A 25,002-nucleotide genomic window follows, 5' to 3' on the forward strand; every position below is an offset into this window, starting at 1 on the left:
CTCCTCCCTCAGTGCATGGCTGTCTTTACCTAGGATGCTCCTTACCCAAATATCCCTAAGACCTCTCCTACCCCCTCCTGTGGGTGTTTGTGGGAACCTGCTCAAACACCCGGCCCTCAGGAGGCCTTTTCTGACCACTCTGTTTAAAATGGCAACCCCTTCCAGCACTCCCTGGCCTCCTCTCCTGGACCACCTTCTTGGCCTTACCTTCCTCTGGCATACTTTTTACCATCTGTCTAAGTCTATAATGTACTTTATTTGTTTACTGTTTCATTTCCTCTAGCAGAATGTAAGTGCCATTATGGTAGAGATTTTTGACTACTTTTTTCCCCAATGCCAAGTGCCGATTCCTTAGAATATATAGCATATAACACGCAAACAGTGAATAGATATTTGTTAAACAAATTAATTTTGTGTCTTGTATCTTTAAAGAAGGAGACAAGGATTTCAGACAAAAAGATCAATTTAGGCTCAGATTTTCATTGGAGTCTTTATTGCTTCTTTATCGCTCATTTGTAAGATGTATTCAATTGGTTGTTGTTAATGCACCAAAAATGAGGGCTTTAGTTCCAACTATATTACAACGAAAAGACTAAAGTTGGGCAGTTTCAAATCAGCTGATTTAGTAAACTGTAGAGTACTTAAAGCACTAAACCTAGTCCATATTTTGCAAGCAGTCTCTTGAATACCCCAGTTGAAATGGCTACTTTTGTGCATTTGAAGAGTTTTCAGATCAGTTTATTATCTGTTAGTCAAGATTCATTTGCCCCTTATGTTACTTTTAAATCTTTCAATTCATTGTGTTGGAAACAAAGCCTCCTGGATGTTTCCTGTATAGCTCTTTTCATAATTGTAATTTTACCGATCTATTTTATGTTATTGAATTAATGATTGCCTCCCACTGGACGGTATAATCCATGAGGGCAGGGATTGTGACTTTCTTTTCTCAGCACTTCATCTCCAGCAGCATCTAGCAAGGGCCTGACAATAATGCACATTGATGAATTTTGAATGAGGATTGGTGCACAAAGAACACTGATGTTTAAGGAATTGCTTTAATTCAGTTAGTTCTCTTAAACATTTATTTATTTTTTCCTGACAGGGTACAACCTCACTTGAAGAAATGTTTTGAAGGAATTGCAAAGGTAGAATTTACAGAAACTTTAGACATTACTCACATGAAGAGCAGTGAAGGAGAGGTCGTGGAACTCATAGACACCATTTCGACAGCCAAAGCCAGAGGTCAAGTGGAAAAGTGGTTGGTTGAGTTAGAGAAAACTATGATTAAGTCCATCCACAAGGTAGCTGGCTGTATTTATTATTATTTCTAATAAAGATGGTAGAATATTAATGTATCATTGATAAATGCAGTTATTTAGACAGAAACTGAGTCATGAATTGCCAATTTAATTGTAATAGATAGATTAAAGACAAAGATATAGTCTATGATATTAATTTTGTAGTGACTCACTTGAAAAGTGGGACAAAATGCCATCCATACCAGAGAAAACTTGGGTTTAAGTCATGAGTCTTTCTCATTTCTTGCTGCCACATACTAGTGCTTTTGTCATTAATTAGACACACTTTGGTCTACACAGTCTGTCTTTAGTCTTGTTTTAGAAGCCCCTCTATAGTTTCACATCAGTCTCCTTGACATGTAGGTTTCTGTGGTGAATCCTTTTGTTCTGTGCATATACAAAATATGTACCAAAATGTTAGAAAATTATAAATATGTCCTGTAATGCTAACTTCGTATTTTTCACATCACCTCATAAAACATATTATCACCCAATCATTTGTAATTATTAGTGGAGAATTTCAAGTCATGGCAACAAATAGGTATTGATTGAGGACTTAAACTCATTTTTTTTTTACATTTTTTTACTTAACATTCAAATCCCTTATCAAGAATAAAAATCAGTAGTTGAGCAGGCAAGCATGAGGGCAAGAATGCAAAGGAAATATGGTATTAAGTCTCAATCAACAAGTTTTCATTAATTTTTCAGATTCTCTCACATATTATGAAAAAAATAATTAGAATCTAGATGCTTAATGGATATCACAAGTCTTAATGCTGTTTTCTCTTCTAAAATATGTTTTTAATATCTGCCTGTATAATATTTTTTCCAATAGATATAAAATCTTTTGGGTAGTTTCCCATTTCTCCCTTTTATGAATTAAATTATAATAAATGTCCTTACACATATAGCTGGTTTCTTTGATTGAATTATTTATTTGCTTATGATAATTCTCATGTGGAGGATCACTGGGCCAAAGAGGATGAGCTTTCATAAGCCTTCATAAGTAATGACAAAGAGCATTCCCATTTTTGTAGCTCTTAGCAATGTAAATGAATTCCACTTTGACCACTACTTAGCAGCAATGAACTGGGTTATATGGTTGGTTAATTGATGTATACAGTGAAAACTCATTATTTTATACACATCTGATACTATTTCAATTATTCTTTTAACTTTGTTTGTCAAAGTGCTTACAGAAAATATTTTGGTTGCCATTTCAGAGCATTAAGATGGGGTAGCAAGGAATTGTGTAGGAAATATCTTCCCCAAATGTCCATGTGTAAGTTTGTGTTGGTGAAATATGCAAGCAAATTGCAATAAAAACACGCAGAGGAGATATGTGTGTTACTTTTGTTGAGCTATGTGTATTTGCATAGTTGAAAGACTACTGCATGATTAAATTAAGTGAATTTTATATCATATGTAAGTAATAAAAAAGTCATGTTCTTGGCACCTTTGCCCCTTTATCATTCTAAATTACTTTGAGTTTAATGTAGCATGCTGTCCCCCAAATATACATTATATATATATATATATGCACTCACACACATATGTGTGTGTATGTATATTTGACATACATAGGTATAGTATTATATTTTACATACAATATTATAGAATTTTATGTAATCCTATTTCTCCTCGCCCAACTATATAGAAGTTTGGGATTTAACTTTAATGTCTCCTTCTTGTTCTCTACACAGCGTTCTTCTAGAACACATATTTATTTCACCCATCAAACTATGGGCTTGAGAGAGATCTGCAAACACAAGAGGAACTCTAGAGAAATTGTGTGGTTTATCTGAGAGTGCATGTATACATATGTACATGGCTGAGTGGGGCTCTGATTGGGTTCAAAAAAATTATTATCTATGAATTTGATAGGTCTCATTTTGGAAGTATTTGAATTTATGTTTTGCTATAAAATTGCTCATGCCTCTTCAATCCAAATGTATCTAGGATATTTTTGGCTACAACTGGTCAAATAAATATTTGACGTAACGTGTTTCCCACAAATTGGTCATGTATCAGCAAATTAAAATGCTCTGTAATATAGTTATTTTACAAGTATATGAATTAATTTGAATTTAAACAGTCTATTCATATGCTTTGAGTCTCTATAGCTGGCCAGGATGTAAAAAGTTGAGCAGTATGAGTTAATCTGTTGACATTTAGCTCTTCATTGCATAGCATATTCAAGTGTGAAACTTCATGTTTAGCATTTTTTTTTTAATTAGGTAATTAAAGATGCAATTCTTGCCTATACACAATATGAACGAATTAAGTGGGTAAAGAATTGGCCTGGACAGGCAGTTCTCTGTGTATCTCAAATCTTTTGGACGGTAGAAGTACAAACAGCTATTTCAGAGGGGCAAGAGGTAAGCATTTACTACCCTCAGGTTTGTCAGCATTTTTTCAATAGTTATTATAATTAAAGTCCACTAAAAAATTCAAGGGTACTTGAGTCTCAATCTTGTTATTATATACATTTTTGTGCCTTTAAAAAGAAAGTCATAATAGGACTGAGAAACTTCCTAACCCCAAAACGGATAATTCTCTTTTATGCCTGGAGTAAGACTACCCTGTGAAGACAAGGGATCAGACTCATTTCAACTATTTTTATCTTTATTTTTAATATATTGCTTTTGAATAAATAACTATTAATACTTTGAATGATGCTTAATTTTAAATATTCTAATATAATGGTTATATGAATTCATATTAGTAACCAATTAGTAGCCTCCAAACCACCAGCCTTATTACTCACCCGCATAGAGAAATAGTCTAGAGGGAACAAAGAAGCAAATGTGAAAAGATCAGCCAAATTCGTAGGCATCTTCCAGTGTGTTTCAGTTTAAATGTAGTGTTGATCAAACTTCTGCCCCCTGTGAAAACTGTATTTTTTTCTGATCTTACTCCAAGAAGGCTGGAACAGGTAAGAGTTGAGGTAGAGCGTTAAAGTGTTAACTGTAATCCTTTCATGCTTCTGCGTAACTCCCAAGCATAGTTTGAATCTCAAGGGACAAGTAATTTTGGTCACTGCCTTTTCAATGTGTCCTCTGCTCAAAACTCTCTGCTCTGCCTGTAGCTCTCATCATACTGCATCCCGATACCGATAATTTTTTCGTTTACAACAGTATCCGCTGATGCTGAGATGGAGTTGTTTTATTTACACATTTGTTAGTCTAGTCAGTTTTCTTTTTCCACTCATGCAATATGGTACAGATATGGAGGCATTCACAGAAGAGGCCAAATGAGAACTTGTGCCTCCAGGGTAACTCAGCTTCATGGACTCGAGGTCCTCTGAAGCGGTAGCTTAGCAAGATTTAGCAAGTCAGTCCTTTGTTATTGTTACCTGCCCGATTGCCCTCTCCCACTGTGCTTTATGGTGCTTTCATAGCATACCTGTTTTATGGTATGAAATTAAGCTTTATATGTGCCCTTAAAAATTAATTCTTTGTCATCAGTGTGTGATTACCCTGCTTTAGTATGCCTAAGTCTGCTGCCTGTGGTTCTGTCGTGGAGGCTAGCGTATGTCTTAGTCGTCTCTGTGTTGGTAATTTCCCCCTTCATTAGTGCGTGGTTTCCGTTTGAAAGCGATGACTTTGGTTGAGCAGCTGCAGACTCTTGACAGCCTCAAGGAAGACTGGATGCTTCCATGTTCTGCAGACATCCCAGGTGCCTGGAGCTTGATGCTATAATAGCACCACGCTGTACTGTCCCTCCCAGAGGACTTGCTCACCTCAGGATCTGTGTTCCCATTTATTTATTCTGTGAATGTTGGCTGGGGACCTCGTCCGAATGAGGCATTACAGGGGGACTGAAATGAATGAAAGGGTCACGGCTGTCACAGAGCTTGGGGTACTGCAGATATTGATGTGATTTTTGAGTCAGTGTATCTTTGTACATGTAGAAGAATCTAGGTATAATAAAAATATTTGATTCCAGATAGGGTTTATTTTGGCTGAATATGATAATAGTTAACTTCAGATTCATTAGCTCACTGTATGCAACGATTTACAAGGAATAAAATGTAATAGAAATACTGTCAATATCATGATTTTTTAAATCTAGATTATCTGCATCCTTATTAATTCATATAATATAGTTCTTAAAGAACTCAGATTACCACAGTTTGAAGCTAAATTTTAATTCTCAGTCCATTTATCTAGTATATAAAAATACATTCTGCTAGTGTAAATAATAATAAATTCTTATGGACATATAGCTTGTACTGTTAGGTCCAAACATTATATTTTTTTAATGTCTTGTGTTGAATTATAGAACGTGAGAATTGGTGAAGCTTTCCAAGGTCCTGATTTTTCCTGATGAGGGAACCAAAAGGCACCAACTGGCATAGCTTTTGTTCCTCAGATCAGAACTGTTCTTACTAATTTATACACTCAATATACTTAAATTCATGAATTGACCCCAAGAATTTAAACATGGTTATTTAAACATGGGTGGAACAGAAGTGTATTTTTTCACTACTTTCAAAAGCAAGTTAATAGCAATTAGTCATGTAAGTCATATAAATGACATAGTGCTCAGGCACCAAACTTTTGGGGAAGAAATTACTTCCTTAAAATAAAAAATGTTGAAGTATGTCAAGAAATAAGAAGAGTGCCCTTAAGGAAACAATTTCCCATCCCCAACTCTATCCTTTAAGCTTTTAGTTAAACAATCTTGGAAATCCTCACTTTTAGATCCACTGCTGCCACTTTACCTGGCCTTAAAGGAGTGAAATAAAAGGAATGGTACGTGACATTTATTGAGTGTTATTGTAGTGAAGGAAGTGACCACCTCAGTCTCTGGAGCCTATCAGCACTTCCCTAAGCACCGCAATGCTTATTGATTCTAATTGGATTTTCATTAACCTTCTCTTTTTTTTTTTTAACTTATTAATTACATTTACCCACCAGAAGAGGGACCCCAAAGCAAGCCTCGTCCTAGGGATTGGCATTAGTTAACTACAAACTAAAATGTTAGATGTTTTATTTATTAGGATCTTTACAATTTAAGTGGCACAAATACTACTCAGAAATCCTAACAAGAGTACTAGAAGGACTCATGGGATCCAAGGAGGAGCAGTCGGAATCAGATCTCTGGGCTTTCTGTCTGCTGCAGATACTCTTTTGTTGTCTGTCTTTCATCTCTGCTAGTCTTTGGCAGGTTTTATTCCGCAGTAGGGATAAGGGCCTGCAATAGCTTCAGGCTGGGATACAAGTGAAAAGACCCATAGAGCACAGAGAAGCGGAAATAGGGAAGGAAAGCGTGCTGGGTAGACAAAACCCACAAATGTCTACAATATCTGGCCAGATTGGGCTTGTTCACCTAATACCTTTGTGGTAAAGAAAATGGATTATTTTGAAATTACATCATATGGAAAATCATGATAAAAAATGTAGAAAACACTCTGTATACATGCTAGTTCAAAGTGTTTATGTTCAAAAGAATTCTGATCCTATGGAGTAATCATATCTTATTTTTTTTCAGGCTCTCGAGCAATACTTGGAAAAATGTAACAAACAAATTGATGATATTGTCACCTTGGTCCGTGGCAAATTGTCCAAGCAGAATCGTGTTACTCTGGGAGCCCTTGTGGTGCTAGATGTTCATGCTAGAGATGTCCTCACATCACTTGTTAGTAAAGAAGTTAGTGATGACTCTGACTTTGAATGGTTAAGTCAGCTTAGGTACTACTGGCAAGTAAGTGGTATCACTGGATGTTATTACATGGCAATTTCAGCTCATAGCTTTTTAATTTGTGCTTGCTTGACTACATGGAAATAGTATCAGTAATACAGGAATTTTTGCGGATGGCTGTCTGTACCTAGACAAGTGTTCTCCAGATCAGAGATTAAGGAGCCAAAAACTATCTGTGTCATCTGTATAAAAACTATATCTGTATCTATATCCAACCCCATATCCAAATGAATAGTTACATAGAAATACACAGACACATATAGACACACACAAATTATGAGTAATTATAAAAAATTACTCACTTTAAATGAGTCATTATGCTTGCTGAATCTGCAAAATGTTGGAACTAGTCAGTTTAAAGTTGCATTTATAGATTACTGAGACATCTATAGAATATGCAAATCAGACTGTTTTAGTCTGATTTAGTCATTAAAACTTTCTCCTGTTCATCAGTTGAAGGGACCAGAAACACAATCTTGAAGGAAGGTTTTCATCAGGGCATCTGGGTGGCTGGTGATGGCAGTCACCATTCGGAGGTTGGAAGAGCAAGGACAGTTAGTACAGTGGAAAGGCTGGGCCTGTTGAGAGTGGGAAGTGAGAGCTCATGACTGGAGATATGGACTCTAAAGTTCTTACCATATTTGCTTTTGTGAAAGGCTTGGGAGGTATAGGGTAAGAGGAGAGAAGACACAAGAACCAGAACCCTGGAAAAATATGTGAGAGGCAGTGTGTATGATGGTTAGGGGCTCAGACTCTGGAATAATTGTTTCAAATGTCAGGTCCTCCCCTTACCAGAAGTATGGGCAAGTTACTTACTCTCTTTAAGCATCAGTTTCCTTATCTGTAAAATGGTGATAGTGATAATACCCACTCTATAGTGAAAATTAATTGAATAAGTGATAGAAAATATAGGAGAAAAATGAACTATCAGAAAGAGAAATTAAGAAAACAATCACATTTACAATTGCATCAAAAATAATAAAATACCTTGGAATAAATTTAACCAAGCAGGTGAAAGACCTATATACTGAAAACTGTAAGACAATGATGAAAGAAACTGAACACACAAATAAATTAAAAGAAATTTTGTGTTGATAGATTAGAAGAATTAATATTGTTAAAATGTTACCTAAAGCAATCTATGGATTCAATGCAATCCCTATCAAAATTCCAATGGCATTTTTTGCAGAAATAGAACAAATAATCCTAAAATAGTCAAAATAATCTTGAGAAAAAAGAACAAAGCTGGAGGCATCATGCTTCCTGATTTCAAACTATATTGCAAAGCTAATCAGAACAGTACGGTATTAGCAAAAGCAAAACCAAAAACAGATCAATGGAACAGAACAGAGAGCCCAGAAATAAACCCATGAATGTATGGCCAACTAATTTATATCAAAGGAGCCAAGACTATACAATGGAGAAAGGACATCCTCTTCAATAAATGGTGTCAGGAAAACTGAACAGCACCATGCAAAAGAATGACACTGGACCACTAACTTATACCATGCACAAAAATTGACTCAAGGTGGATTAGAGACTTGAATGTAAAACCTGAAACCATGAAACTTCTAGGCGGAAAAATATACAATAATCTCCTTGGCATTTATCTTGGCAATGATTTTTTGACTCTGATACCAAAAGCAAAGGTAACAAATCAAAAATTAACAAGTGAGACTACTAAGATGCTTCTGAATGGCAAAGGAAACCATCAACAAAATGAAAGGGCAACTTACTGAATGGGGGGAAATATTTGCAAATACATCATATATTTGATAAGGAGTTAATATCCAAAATACATAAAGAATTCATATAACTCAATAATAAATCATGATCTGATTTTTTAAAATGGGCAGAGGATCTGAATAAACTTTTTCCTAAGAAGACATACAAATGGCCAACAGGTATATGAAAAGATGCTCAACATTGTTAATCATCAGGGAAATGGAAATCAAATACACCGTGAAATATCACCTCACACCTGTTAGAATGGCTGTTAGCAAAAAGACAAGAGATAACAAATGTTGGCAAGGATGTGGAGAAAAGGAACCCTTGTGCACTGTTGGTGAGAATGTAAATTGGTGCGACCACTATGGAAAACAGTACAGAGGTTCCCCAAAAACGAAAAATAGAACTACTACATGATTCAACAGTTTTGCTTCTGAATATCTGAAGAAAATAAAAACACTAACTCGAAAGATATAAGCACCCCTCCCCATATTTATTGCAGCATTATTTACAATAGCCAAGATATGGAAACAACCTAAATGTCCATCAACAGATGAATGCATAAGGAAGACATGATATATATGTATATGGGATATTATTCAACCATAAAAATTATGAAATTTTGCCATTTGTGACAATATGGATGGGCCTTGAGGGCATTGTGCAAAGTGAAATAAGTCAGAGAAAGACAAACACCACATGATCTCACTGATATGTGGAATCTAAAACAAAACAAAACAAAATCATGCTCATGATAGCGAGAACAGATTGGTGGTTGCCAAAGGCTGGGGGTAAGGTGGGTGGGGTGGGAGAAATGGGTGAAGGGAGTGAAAAGATACAAACTTCCATTTATAAAATAAATCAATCATGGGGATGTGATGTACATGTTTGTAAGTCACCAAGAGAGTAGCTCTTAAAAGTTCTCATCACAAGAAAAAAATAAAACTCTGTATGGTGATGGATATTAACTGGACTTATTGTGATTATTTCACAATATACGCAAATATTGAATCATCATGTTGTACACCTGAAGCTACTATAATGCTGTATGTCAACTGTAGCTTAATAAAAATAAAATAAAAAGTGTTAGCAGGTTTTAACAAAAGGAAAATACAAGAGAGGTAAGGAACAAATATATTTTCCAAAGATATTCTATAGGAACAATTGAAGCCAGTGACTTCAGTTACTTAGCCTGGGAAATTAGATATTGAATTCTTCTACTGAATTAAATGATGTCTTAAAAGTGAATTTTAAAGGTGTTTATAATATGGCTCTTATTTATAAAGGTGCTTGAGATTTCATATTATTTAAAATTCTATTATTTAAGCTAACTTTATTTTATCTGATTTACCCCAGGAAAATCATTTAGAAACAAAGATGATTAACGCTGGATTACGCTATGGATATGAATACCTGGGTAATTCCCCTAGGCTGGTTATCACTCCGCTCACTGATAGGTGTTACAGGTAAACTCATTAATTTAAGGATCTATTGGAAATAATTTTCAGTCATCTCTAGTCCACTTATATCTTACAAAGTACCAAATGATTTTCCATTCAGTAAATGTATCCTGTGTTATCTTTTCCTAGACCCTTAATTCTACTCTCAAATTGGTCTTCAGTTTCTCTTTCTCTGCTAGCTCCTTCCTCTCAGCTCTGAGCTCTGAGTATTGTCAGGTATTGCTGTGGTTTTTTTTACAGTGTTCACATATCCTGCCTTCTTGAAACTTTGTTCTTTTTGGATCATTTGAGACATCTTGTTCCTTCTCCTGAAACACAGAATTTTCTGGAATTCTGTGTTCGTGTGATGTTTAGTCTCATGCTTCGTGGTTTCCTGAGTGTTCTCATTCACTCTCAGGCTTTAACAGATTCCCAAATCTGTACCTCCAGCCAAGGCCTCTGCTGTAAACTTTCATCACGCATTCCTGCTGGATAGCTCCATTAGATATCTCATAGGTGTTTATATTTACATTTTTTTCTGTCATCTTTCTAAATAATGAAAGGTCTTTAACTACTTTAACCCCAAGTTTCCATCTCCCATATTCCAAATTATTGTTAAATACTAAATTAAACTTTGCTCTTTTTCTTTCAAAAAAATTAACTAGTTTATTGACTAAACCAGTCTCAGGATGCAAGCAGAAAGCCATTTTGTCTTTCTTATAACTGTTCTTTTAAACTTGCTCTACCAAATATTTCCCCCCATTTTTCCTGGATGGAAGCTGGGGTAGATTCCCTAATTTTTCTGGTTACTCAAAGATATTAATGAGTAATAGTTTTCTTTTTTTCAGATATTAAAGTCCACTTAGGTCTAATATCAAAGTTAATATCTTTCATCTAATTTTAAACTTCCCTTCTCCGCCAGCTGGAGGCTTGCTTAAGCTCAGGGCTTGCATTTGGGAAGGTCAACGTCGTCAATCTTTTGTCACTCTTATCCCTGTCCTGGGCATCCATCCCTTAATAGCTCACCTTTGGCTCCACTGGCGTTGGGGGTTGATGGCAGAGTGGAGAATGAAAGGGAGAGGAAGGTTTACACGTGCTGTGTCTTGTATGACAACTACCTCCTGGCTGTTTAGTGCCCTTGGTGATAGCACAAGCCCAGATATGCCAGATCTCTCAGGGGATCTTTATGTGGGTGCTCTGGAGCCTCCCAGTCACTGGATTCCCCTTTCAGTGGGAAATGCCTTCTCTGGCAGGCTACTGGTGACTTTGACTTCAGCCTTAACCTGAGTCCCGCCACCCACAAACCCTTTCCTTGGGGTCTTCTCTGCTTCTAGGTGGGCTGCCTGCACAGGTGCCCACTGAGCGTGACCCAGCTCTGGCGTTTCTCCAGCGCGGCCTGGATCTGGTCAGAGGGTGCAAACACATCTGTCTTGCCAGCAGTCGGAGGACACCTCCCACTCTCCCTGTTTCCCCCCGACTCTGCCGAGAGGATTGCTCCAGGCACTCTCTTCATTTTCTTTTTTCTTTTTTATGGAATTTATTGGGTGACACTGGTTAATAAAATGTTATGGGTTTCAGGTGTATAATTCTACAACACATTATCTGTGTATTGTATTGTCTGCTCACCACCCCAAGCCAAGTCTCCTTCCATCTCCATTTATCCCCCCTGTACCCTCCTCTACCTCCCTTACCCCCTTTCCTTCTGGTCATACACTCTTCCAGAGTAGTGTTTTGGGGTTCTTCAGATATATTCCCGGAAGTGGGGTCACTGGGTCAGAAGGCAGCTTCATTTTTAATTTTTTGAAGAAACTCCATGCTGTTTTCCGCAGTGTCAGCCATTGGCTTTTTAAATTTTGCCTCTTCTCCATTCTCTTTCTCCTCTCTTCCATGTCCCTGAACTTTTCTTATATTGGATCTCTGTATCTTCCCATGTGATTTTCTCATATTTACTTTCTAGCGCATAATTTTCTGTTTTTTTATGATTATCCCACCAGTTAATCTAATTGAACTTTTTGAAAGTTCAATTAGATTTTTACTGCACATATTTCAAGTCATCTCTTTTAGGAAATTGGCTTTTTTCATTTTTATCATTTTCTGATGTCTATTGCTTTTTATATAAAATCTTATTGAATGAACCACCAGGGTACCGAAGAGGGCAGAGTGCCGTGGATGTGGTAACTCTCCCAGGCTTTGTTCACGTGCCTTCGCTGCTGCAAGTCTGACTCTTCGCTCTGATCTCTCTCTCTCCAATTTTAATTGTGAGCTCATTTCAGCAGGGTTGTATCCCCATTCATTCTTGCATGTTCTCAGCTGTGGAGGTGTCCATAGGGAGCAGTTCACATTTCTGTCTGAGGAAGGCTCTAGGGTTTTCTCTGGTCCAGGATAACTTTTTAATGTTAATTTTTCAATTTGGGTGCATGTGCCCCAGAGTAATAGAAATTTGGATTCCATCTTCATGAATAGTGTAGGCTTTTCATCAGGCCCCGTGTGAAGTGTAAGCGCCCATCTCTTCTGTAGTTGACTCTTTTTTTTGTCTCCCCTCAGTAGGATGCTGGAGTAATTTTAGTTCCCATTTATAGGCAACACAGCCTTCCACACTGATATAGGTGGATCATTTCAGCTCCTCACCTTGCTCACTTCTGAGGGTTTCTTTTTTCTGTTTCTGTGTGGATATATATACACTTGTCATATGCAGACACCAAAGCAAAATGTACCTCTATAGCTTGAGCATCTAATTGCTTTTCCAGCTTTAATTCCCTTTTCACAGATGATTTTCTTTTCATTGTTTCAAAAATGCCTGTGTATTGTTTTCTTTTATGTAGCATTTCCCTATACTTGCAGTAGGGGGATTGGGTGGTTCAAAGTGAACTGAATTCTCCATATTGACCAGAAGTCAGCATTGAATTTCAAAAATGAATTAGTTTAGATTTTGTCATATATACAACTATTCAGAAGTAAAATATAGTAACAGACAAAGTAATGCACAAAGAATTTCAGAGGTTAGTGGGAAGGAGGAAATTATTGAAGAGGAAGTGAGAAATATGGCTCTCAGTTTTAACTTTTCTTTCTTCAGAATGTATATGAAAATATCACATTATTCTACAAAGATTGTTTCTTTCTTACACTTCAGAACCTTATTTGGAGCCCTTCACCTACACCTTGGGGGGGCACCTGAAGGCCCAGCTGGCACTGGAAAGACTGAAACAACCAAAGACTTGGCAAAAGCTGTAGCCAAACAATGTGTTGTGTTCAACTGCTCTGATGGGCTGGATTATCTGGCTTTAGGAAAATTCTTTAAGGTCTGAATTGATACCCCTTTTTTTTCTTTCTTTTTACAATATGATAACTGCTTAGAGAGGAAGGTTGTTTATAATGAAATATGATTTAATGCAAGTAAAAGACATTGTAGTTTAAGTAAAGATAAAATTAAAGTACCATCTTAATAATTCTCAAGAGAGGTGGGTTTATACAAAAGCTTATCTCCCTCTCCAGTCCTGCTATAATGGGTCAGTATTACTGATAGGAATGAGTGGTGTCCCTTCAAGATACTGGGGCAGATAAAAAGTTTGAGAACTACTACATCAGTTGAAGGGAGTGGGAATCTGAAGACTTCTTTAACTGCAGACCTTGTAATTAACAAGTTATGATTCAGTAATATACTTTTAGAGGCTCATTCTAGTTCATCTGTTTTATTGAACTTAAAAATCCATGTTGTGTTTTTCTCTGATTCTGAGTCGGAATTCCACTCTTATGATTTTGTAAGATTGCAAAAGGGGGATTAAGATGTAAAGTCTCTGAACTATGAACAGCTTGTCTGTTTAGCACTTTGTTGCTGCTGCCTATTTTCCTTACAATGTTAGGTGGTACAATTGAACAAAAAAAAAATCTCCATTTGGGATTATGGGCTCTATTTGTTTGTTTGTTTTATTTCTATTCTTCTCTAATTTTCAAAGTACATTTTTAAAATTCCATAATCCTTACTTTTCCAAATTTCTCCAGAAGTTAACATTAAAAAGTATATAACAAAACTAACACAAAAGAATATACCAATCCTACCTCATACAGTAAACTGTTCCTGGCTGAAATATGGCCTGATCATTTTATAACAAACTTGGAATATTAAAAAGTTTCTATATTTGTAATTTTGAAACAATTAGAATAAGAGTTATTAAAAAGTCAATATTGTAATGACTAAAATCTCAAGAAAACACTTATATGACTGACTACCACTGCAGTCATCATCTGTGAAGATATACAACCTTGTTGTAATGATTATTTAAGAAAGAATGGCAAATCTGTTTGTTAGATTTGCATACCAGATGTTTGCATATTCCTAAATGTTTAAAGAAATATCTGGTGTTGCTCAATTTTTAAATCTATATAATAATATTCTTAATTCTTTAATTTAGATTTGTACACTGAATGGCATTAAATTTGCTTACTAATAAGTAATTCATTGATTATATGGGCACTTTGTGTTAGGATCAGATTATGCTGAATAATGGAGGCACGAAATATAAAAGACATGAGAATTGCTATTAAGAACCTCACAGGCTGTCTAACTGTTTGAATGTGTGACTTCATAAGCATTCTGTTCCTTGTGATTTCTAAGCCTTTTATTATAGCATGTATTAAGAGACCAAAGTCACAGATAGAATCTTGTCTAAGTAATGAAAATGAACATTCTTTGACATGCAAAGAGTTCATGTTTAATCCAGTGTGGTTCAGTAGATTGAACTGTGTGTATAGATCCAAGCTCAGCCAGTATTAGTTGTGTGGACCTGTGCTAATTACTTAACATCTTATGTGATACAGTCTTAGTTTCCTTACATAAACGATAGATACAAAGTGCCATGCACCTAGCAGGTACGTAACAAAACACACATACATACAACCTATACAGAATGTACATTCAATAAGTGTATGTTAAATAAAAAGTTTTAAGTGTATCTGAATCTGGACTGAATGACTCAGGCTTGATTTTCCAGTTTTTCCTCATGACCAAACGGCACATATTTGTGAGGTAGCTGTGAGTTAGGATTGCTAACGAGGGCCTCAAACTATGTTAGTTGAGGACCTCAGACCACAAAGAAGTTTCATCGGCAACAGAAGTCATCTTATTTAGAGGATTATTACAACCCATTCTATGGAGTCCATATGGAAAAAACAAATAAAATATGCTTGTAAATAAAAAATAAGAAAGGCTTTGAAATTACAGGTGTACATCTAAATGCTAAAAATATACAAAAAGTTAAAAAATCAATTGAAAAATTTTTCCAATAGATCAAACCCTTTATTCATGCATCATAATGAATTGGTAATAAGAAAAGCCATCTTGAGAGATAAAGGTGAATAGCAATTTCCTTGATAGATATTAAATCCTTGACAAGATCAGGTGAAAATGCAACATTTCAATGAAATATTCAATCAGACACAATTGAAAAATTTCATTACTGTTTTTTCCCAGGGATTGTTATCTTGTGGAGCCTGGGCTTGCTTTGATGAGTTTAACAGAATTGATTTGGAAGTACTTTCTGTGGTTGCTCAACAAATTCTTACCATCCAAAGAGGTAACGAACTAGTTTGTCTTTGTATTATATGAAAAAAGTAGAAATATGAGAGGTGATGAATGGCACAAGTCACACTTATATATGGAATTGCTAAGTCATTTCATTCTTGATTACCCACAGGTATTAACGCAGGTGCCGATATACTAGTATTTGAAGGAACTGAACTAAAACTTGACCCCACATGTGCTGTCTTTATAACAATGAATCCTGGGTATGCTGGGCGATCGGAACTGCCAGATAATCTGAAGGTATGGAAAGGGCAATTATGTCATCCATTTCCTTCCTGTAATTTACAAAGTCAATATATAAAAAGAAAGAACATGCTATCCTTGAATATGCAAAATATTTGCTTTTAGGTGTTATATTTTAACTTTTATAAAATAATTTTTAAAGCTGTGAGTACCTTTAGAAAATATTAAAGCCATATACAATTTCCAAAACTTATATTTAAAATTTGTGGTAATTATAGAAAATTAGAAAATACAGGAAATTGCGAAAATGTATCCATCCATTCTGCTGCTTACTATATTGTATCCTCCAACTTTAAATGCCTTTTAAAATGTCAGTTTTAAATGCTGAAATCAGACAACTGTGTATACTGTGTGTGTTTTTCAAGAGTGTAACACGAGCATTTTCCTATCTTTTTAAACATAATTCTATAAGTTTAGTGAATTATAGCTTACTGTTGGACATTTAGTTTGCTTTTCATTTTCCTGCATTGTAAATAATATTGCAATGGGCAGTTTCTACTTAAGTCTTTTCTCTATTTAAAAATATTTCCTTAGCCTGGGGAGGGGAGTGTGGGTGCAGGGTGCAAGGGGTCAGTGGGGAAAAAAGGGAACATCTGTAATAGTTTGAACAATAATTTTAAAAAGACCAAAAAAAAATAAAATAAAAATATTTCCTTAGGTTGAGTCATAGGACAAAGAGCTATGTTGCTAAGCTGTCTTCTAACAAAGGTTGAAACTATTTACACCCTACAGCAATTCTCAATTCTCATTAATACCCAGCACCATTTTATTTTTATTTTTATTTTTGGTAAAAATAACAAAAACACTTTTCCAATGGAACAGACTAGAATCTTCACTTTTCTGGTGGGTTGCATGTTTATGGCCAGTGGGTAGTGAACAATACTGAAGAATATTGGGCTGTGATTGCAGCTCCAAACCCGTCTTCTGACTCTCAAGCCTGCATTCCTTCCACTAGAAAGCCTCACCTGAAGCCCAGCCTCCCAACACCAGGCACTTTCTCACCAGTCCAGATGAGAAGCCCAGTTTTTGGACACCCCTGCAGAGTCCTGCAGGGTCCAGTGCTCTTTCCCTATAACATGTCATTTCCTCAGAAGAACAGAACATAATTGATACTTTGACACTTGCGTGAATTAATAATTCACCAAATATTTAAGTAAGATAGAAATCTGAAAGTTCTTAAAACATAATTTAAGGAAAAATATTTATATAAAAAGTTAATAATACATTTATTATATAACAATATTGAGAGGCCAATTTTTTTGTTTATTTTTGTTTAAAATACTACAGATGTCCCTTTTTCTCCCCAATGACCCGTTCCACGCCGTCCCATCCCCCTCCCCAGTCCCTCTCCCCACCATTGTCCGTGTCCTTGGGCTGTGCATATATGCATATAAATTCTTTGAGAAGCCAATTTTTTAAATAAAGTGTTTTTTTCCTATAAGAATTGGACATTGTAATTTACTCATATTGCTGAAAAGCTATAAAATTAACACATTATGAAATAAGGAGTAGGGTTATCTTTATGATGGTGTTTTTAAAAGCACATCTTTTTTCCACTCCCGTAGGCTCTCTTTCGGACAGTAGCAATGATGGTGCCTGACTATGCTATGATTGCCGAAATAGTCCTGTACTCCTGTGGCTTTGTCACAGCTCGGCCACTGTCGGTAAAAATTGTGGCTACTTATCGCCTGTGTTCAGAACAACTGTCATCGCAACATCACTATGACTATGGAATGAGAGCTGTGAAGTCAGTGCTCACTGCTGCAGGGAATCTAAAGGTAGCGAAGCAAAGCTGTTTTTCACTCAGGCATTTCCTATTTGTAAATTTCAGGACCATGTGTCTTCACAGAGTTTAAGTAACTAGTTGGTTTCATCAACTGAAAAACATTCCTTTATTGTTCTAAAAAACTGATTATTTGCACATGTGAAAAAGGAAATTTTATGATTTGTAAAACCTGAGTCTTAATTCTTAGTGATTTGAATTCTGTCCCATCATTTTAAATATAAAAATTAGGTCCTACCAAGGAATCAAATTCTTTGTTGCTGAGAAATATTTTGAAGGCTTTCATTCTACATGAACATGCATAGCTTTAAAGGAAATAATCTATAATTAATAAATACATACAAAAGTCCCTAAACACTGTCATTTAATATAATTATACAATTGCAGCTAACTGTAGTCTAGCAGTAATAGATTTGCAATATAATGTTTGCATTTTAAAATGATATAAATCACAAGTATAGATGAAAAACCCAAATATTCTAGGGTGTGGGTAACTTCTCCTTGGTAGTATTTTGTGGAACCATGAAATGTAACTGTGCATTAGTTCTTTATGAAAGCAAGCATGCTAGGCTATAGCTAACAGCAAAATACAAAATGTGACCTTGGAGTTTATAAAATTTTCATATTCATGATTTGTAGAAGATAAAGATTTTAAAATACATCCTACCTGATTAAAAGCAATGGTATGCATTTTTATCTTCCATAATAATGTTACCAAGAATTCTGATATATAGTGGTAATATTCTATTTCACATTAGCCTAACATGTCATTGCATTTTTTGCAATAAACAAATGCACCTAGAAGCAACAGTTTGTATTAACCTGGCATGCCATGATTACATTATGGTCAGATAATGGGAAAGATAATGCATGTCCTGGTGTATGTCATCACTGACATCTTGGCTATGGAATTGAGCTATTAAAGTTACACAGCAAATGAATCCTGTCATTCTCTGTCCAAAGCTAATTTAGAATTGTGGAATGTGTTGCCTTGAAAATTTTGAAGTTTGTTTCTATTATATCAAGAAGCAATTTAAACATTTGCTTTAAAATAACAGCCTCTCAAATAACAAACTTTTGACACTTTCTAATTTGTGTGTGGTTAAATTGATCCAAAGACAAAGTTTACATGAGCAGGACTAGCTTTGATATTGGGAGCTCTGGAGATTCAGAGGCAGCTGAACTTGACTGCCAGGCATCACTGACTTTGTAAGGCTCAAGTTGGTTAGGTAGGAACAAAGAATTTATTAGGCAGAAAGATTCTAGAGAAGGGGAAGAGGGTTCTGGAAAATTAACTGTAAGATGATAGGTGAAACTTTGGAGATGTTGAGTGAAGTATTGAAGTAGGGAGAAATAATTCTGAGTTCAGATTTCTGTGAAGTATGTGAACCTTATTATGGGCATGAGCAACAAGTTCAGAGTTCAACCAGTAAACTTTGGATTTACCACAGGTGTTTTAAAATTTAATACACGTTTTCTAAAACACCCTCTATTTAAGTGACTTAGCACATTAACCACCGTCGCCACTCTGTCTGCAACACACCAGCACACCCTGTACTGTGCTCTCAGCCAGCACGCTGCTCCCCCTCCACTTTCTATCAGATGAGCTGTGCTCCTTACCCAGAGAAAGTTTGCTTGTGTCCCGAAACTGTCTGAAGCCAGTTAGAATGTTACTGTTATTATGTCATTTAATTAAATGTCAAGGAAACAGATGATATACAAACATGAAAAGAGTTTTGTTTTTATGAAAACTGAGTTCATTGTTTAAGAAAGATTCAGTAAGATGAAAGGCTAAAAAATGCATTTGAATTAGGTGTGGATAAGAACAGTGTTTAAGACGGAAAAAAACTTAAAAATTGATAAGGGTGCTACACTTAGATTGTCTCACAAATATGTGAAGAGCTTGATCTCCTTTAAAAAACAAAACCAGAACACTAAAAACTCTAGATGGAGCAGATGATGCATCGAGGTGTTTTTTTGCAAGAAAATTAATGCCAAACTCTACACTCAGAGAAAAAGGCCTTGGCATAAAAATATGGGCATATATGTGAATGTTAATATGTTTCAAATTTAAATGCATCTCTGAAAAATGATTGCGCACTTTCAATGATTATTTCCACTTAACCAGCCCACTCACTACTTGTCTTGAATGCATAGGACAAGCAAGCTCTTACTCAATATGGAGCCAGTGGCTGCTCCTACATTATATTGAATTCATGCCAATAGCTTTTTACTCAGAGCATCTGTGAAGAGATAGTTAGTTCAGCCTAGGTTTTCATGATTAATTAGTGGAGAATTCAACAAGAATAAAGGTTAGTTTCTAAAATTAATAACAATCCAACTAAATGAAAATAATTAATAATTTGGCATAGGTTTAAATTGCCTCTTGGGCCTGTATGTGTGTGTGTGTGTGTGTGTGTGTGTGTGTGTGAGAGAGAGAGAGAGAGAGAGAGAGAGAATTCAGGGTTGCAGTTAAGAGATGCTGACATCATCATGAGTATATTTTCTTTTAGCTGAAATATCCAAATGAAAATGAAGAAATTTTGCTGCTTAGATCTATTATTGATGTAAATCTGCCAAAATTTTTGGCTCATGATTTACCACTCTTTGAGGTAAGAACATTTATTATTTCAATGTAGCAAAACTCTTATAATAATGTACTTATCAAATGTCTAAGTTTGCAACTCCCTAGGAGAAACTTCCATTATAGAAAGCAGTGATATGGCACAGAGAAACATAGATCATTCCACATTTTATGTGACGTGTGTTTAGCTAACTTTGTTGCTTCAGATGACTTTTAACAACTTGGGATTTTAAAATAGTACTTTTTTTTAACTTCAGAATATAATGAGCACACAAAAGTTACAAAATATGTTTGCTTATAAGATACAATAGAATGTAGGGTCCGTGAAGGGAAGTAATCCGTCTAGCACAGCATCGACTCCCTTGCACAGAATAGGTACTTGGTAATTGTTTGTTAAATTAGTGATTGAAGTAATAAAAAATTTAAAAAAGCTTAATTCTTTGAAAAGAGTGCAACAGCTTTTATGAAATTGGATTTTCAGGATGATTTAAGGTAAGAACTAAGCATATTAATCCTGTTATATTTTAAGATTGGATTAAAAATGACTGATAAGAGTATTAGAGTGATGGTAGAAGCTTCCATCCTATAATTTGATTTCGTTTTTTTCTTCTTCCCGTCTCAGGTAGAAGAAATCAGTGAGGCGGGGCGTGGGCCCCCGAGAAATATTAGATGTTGCATGAACTTGTGCTGCCTGGAAGCAGGCAGTTAGCTTCCAGGGTGTAAAAACCGAAGTTGTTGTGACTGTCACAGGTGGAGAAGTGGCACTGCCCCTGCCTCGAGGGCCAGTGCCGTTAGTCATCCGTAGCAGCCCCGTGGCGTCCTTCAGAAAGCAGCTTCCCTTAGGATTTAGAGCTGGCCGTGCGAGTATTTATAGAACAAAGCTGCAAGGAGTGGGCACCCATGTGCTTCCTAAAGTTTCCTTCAGTCTTTGGTGCTAGAACCCCGCGCAGACCTCCCAGGAGCGAACACGCTTGCCTTCCTGAGGTGGAGGTATCCCTCGCTAGCCCATTCCCTTGCAGTTGTGTGTTCACCCAGTGAATGTTTCCTGAGCAGTGTTTCACAAACAGCATGATCGGCGTTTCCAGTTAGGACAGCTCCTTGTTGTGAGAGTCTGTCCCTTACACTCAGAAAGTTTCTTTCCCTGCCCCCTGCCCCCAGTGTCTACAGACCTCTCCCACTGTGACAATCAGAAGAACAACGCCACGTGTTTCCAGCTCTACCTGGTGGGGTTTTTGTTGAGAACTACTCAATACCAAACATGTGCTGGAGATACCTGCTCCTTTCCAGGTTAACCATAAAGAATTTGAACAATTTGAGATTTTTTTTTTAATTTAGAAAGCGGTATGCACTTACTATGGACCAGATGCTATTTTAAGAGCTTTGCTAATAGTAATTTATTAAATACTGATAATGATCCAGTGGGGCAGGTGCTGTCCCTATCCCTGATTTACAGCTGGTGAAACTGAAGCACAGAGATGATAAGTATCCTGTATTTGTGGCCAGTACGTGAGGGAGTGGGGGTTCCAACCACACAGTCAGGCGGTAGAGTGCTCTTAACCACTCTACTGCATTGCCTTTTCTCTTCTTTGTCCCAAGGAAACTTAGTACTTTGATGAAGTAGGATTATGTTTCAACATAACAGCATTTAAAGAATTAAATTTAGGAGTAATTAAACTTGAAATTTGCAAATTCTAAAGTATAGCTCAACTGTATACTTGCATATAAAGCTCTTCTGAATTTTTACTTTTACCTTCAGAGTAAAAAAAATAGTCCTATTTCTCACATAGGATCTTATAGTACTTATAAAATAGCCTTAGTAGTTTATAAAGGAAGGTTTCTGAGAGCTTGCAGTTCACTTTATATGTTCATGAACACTAATTGCGGAATTACAGTTCTTTCCAATCATATATTATATGATTGTATTCGCTTCCTAAAGCTACCATAACAAAGTACCACAAACTTGGTAGCTTAAGACAACATAAGTTTATTCTCTCACAGTCTGAAATCGAGGTGCTGGCTACCTTTGAAGGCTCTGGGAAAGAATCCTTACTTGCCTCTTAGTTTCTGGTGGCTACTGGCACCAGATTTATAATCATTGACTTGGCGTGGCATCACTCCAAGCTCAGCCTTCATCACTGCAGGGCCTTCTTCCCTAGGTGTCTTTCTGTCTGAATCATTTTTTCCTTTCTATTATAAAGACAACAATCATGGGATTTAGGGCCCAGTATCACTTCGTCAAACTTAACTTACATCTGCAAAGACCCTCTTTCCAAATAAGGTCACACTCTGAGGCTCCATGAGTTTTTAAGGGACGCCAGCTGATTAAAATACTACCTACTTCAATGATTAACATGCTTCTGAACTCATTTTCCTATATGGTAAGAGATATGGACTGAAGTTCAAGTTTGTTTTGGCAAATCCAGGTATTCTAGCTTCACTTGTTGAAGACTCTCTTATCTTTTATCTGAGGAATTGCCTCTGTGCCATTGTTGAGAATGAGTTGTGGGTTATTTCTGGACTCCCTATTCTGTTCCATTGATATATTTGTCCATCTTTATACCAATATGACAGTCTTTAGAGTTAACTTTAAAATCCGATTGCCCTCATTGTCTAACTTTTTAACTTAAACATACTGTAAAGCTGTAACATTTCTAGAAGAAAACAGAAGAAATACCTTGTGACATTGGGTTAGGCAAAAATTTCTTAAATACAACATCAAAAGCACAAGGCATATAACAATAAATTGATAAAATGGACATAAAAATTAAAAAGTTTGTTCTTTGAAAGATACTGGTAAAAGAATGAAAGACAATTTACACACTAGGAAAAATATTCACAAATAAGATATATGACGGAGGACTTGCATGCATAATATTTTTTAAATGCTCAAAAGTTACCATTGAGAAAAAACAAACACTAAAAATCGGCAAAAGATTTGAGCAGGCACTTTTACTGAAAACGATATATGTATGGCAAATAAGCACATGCAAAAATGTCAATCATTGGGAAATGCAAATTGAAGCCAAATAAAGTGCCATTGCACACGATTTGTATGGTTCAGATTAAAGCCTGCTCATACCAAATACTGGAACTCTCATACACTCCGGGCGGAAAGCAGGCAATTTCCTAAAATGTTAAACACACACCCACCGTATTGTCCAGGTATTCTACTCCTCAGTGCTCACCCAAGAGAAATGAGATCCTTTGTGCATAAAAAGGACTTCTACACAAATGTTCATAGCAGCTTTATTTGTAATAACCCCAAACTGGAAACAATTGAAATGTCAGTCAATAGGGGAATGGATTTAAAAACTGGGCCACTTCAATGCAAGGGAATACTTCAGTACAATGAACTGTTGACACATGCCGAGACGAGTGAATTTCCAAATCTTTATGCCAAGTGAAAGAAGCCAGACAAGAAAAAGTAGTAATATATAATTTATATTAAATTCTAAATAATGCAAATAAAAATAGTAACAGAAAGCAAATCAGTGGTCACCCAGGGGTGGAGGTAGGAGGCAGTAAGGAGAGGAGGGAAGGAGGGTTACAAAATGTCACAAGGAAACTTTTGGGAGTGATAGATACGTGATCATCTTGATTGACTTGATTGTTTCGCTTATCAAATTGTACACTTTAAATATATAGAACTTATGTCAATCATACCTCTATAAAGCTGTTAAAATACTGTTGAGCTATTATTTAACTGCTCAATTTCCATGAATATTAAGTATGAGGATGAGAGAAATTATATCATGTTTATGTGTATATATATCTGTATAAATGTATATGTGCATATGTGTATATATGTGTGTATACATATATATGCATATGTATATATGAATAGATAGTAAGTGTATAAATATATAATATAAATCCTCAAATCTTCTATCATCAGGGAATTACTTCAGATTTGTTTCCTGGAGTGAAATTGCCAAAACCAGATTACAATGATTTGCTGACCGCTATCAAAGACAACTGTGATGCCATGAATTTGCAAATGACCACTTTCTTTTCTGAGAAGATTCTCCAGATATATGAAATGATGATTGTGCGCCATGGTTTTATGATTGTTGGAGAACCATTTGGAGGAAAAACCAGTGCATATCGCGTCTTAGCTGGAGCACTACATGATATTTGTGAAAAAGTAAGTGTGTTATAAATACATTGATTTATTTATAATCAGGTTTATGCAAGATACAATCTATGGTCATTTTAAAAGATAGTTTAATGCAGCAACTTAAAATCATGAAAAAAGTGAGTCAAAGAGAAAATGAAAGTAGAGAAGTTATATGAAGCAAGTAGGAAGTTCAGCCTGTAAAGGGTATGCCACGTGTTTTTCTCTCAACCTTTTATTTCTGTTTTTAAAAAGTTTAATTATAAAGGTAACACATGGTCATTGTAGTAAAAAGTCTGGAAACATGAAAAAATCTGATGGTTTTGTTTTCATACTTTTAGGAGAGTATTTATTTTCTGGGTAATTATAACTATAATGCCAACTTCTATTACTGGCTGCTTGTGGTACAGAATTGAAATGTGTGCGTTTTTGTGTGTATATTATATATGTGTATGCATATATATAATAAAAATAAGTATTCTATTATTCAAAATTTCTGTCCTACACATTACAGTTGGGTGCACTTTGA

The 25,002-nt window shown here is 35.8% G+C and overlaps 1 protein-coding gene across 1 annotated transcript in view; it reads left to right on the plus strand.

The window, feature by feature from the left end:
• Positions 1–25,002, plus strand: part of DNAH7 (dynein axonemal heavy chain 7) — a 185,047-nt gene that overhangs the window by 58,421 nt on the left and 101,624 nt on the right. The window contains exons 21-30 of the mRNA XM_081142085.1: positions 1,103–1,301; positions 3,536–3,676; positions 6,795–7,007; positions 10,089–10,198; positions 13,302–13,470; positions 15,639–15,741; positions 15,862–15,989; positions 17,558–17,770; positions 20,289–20,387; positions 24,255–24,503. Of these exons, the coding sequence (XP_080998211.1) occupies positions 1,103–1,301; positions 3,536–3,676; positions 6,795–7,007; positions 10,089–10,198; positions 13,302–13,470; positions 15,639–15,741; positions 15,862–15,989; positions 17,558–17,770; positions 20,289–20,387; positions 24,255–24,503 (1,624 nt within the window). The remainder of the gene's footprint in view (positions 1–1,102; positions 1,302–3,535; positions 3,677–6,794; positions 7,008–10,088; positions 10,199–13,301; positions 13,471–15,638; positions 15,742–15,861; positions 15,990–17,557; positions 17,771–20,288; positions 20,388–24,254; positions 24,504–25,002) is intronic.

The sequence above is a fragment of the Miniopterus schreibersii genome (genome assembly GCF_964146895.1).
Source record: "Miniopterus schreibersii genome assembly, chromosome: 7".
NCBI lineage: Eukaryota > Metazoa > Chordata > Mammalia > Chiroptera > Miniopteridae > Miniopterus > Miniopterus schreibersii.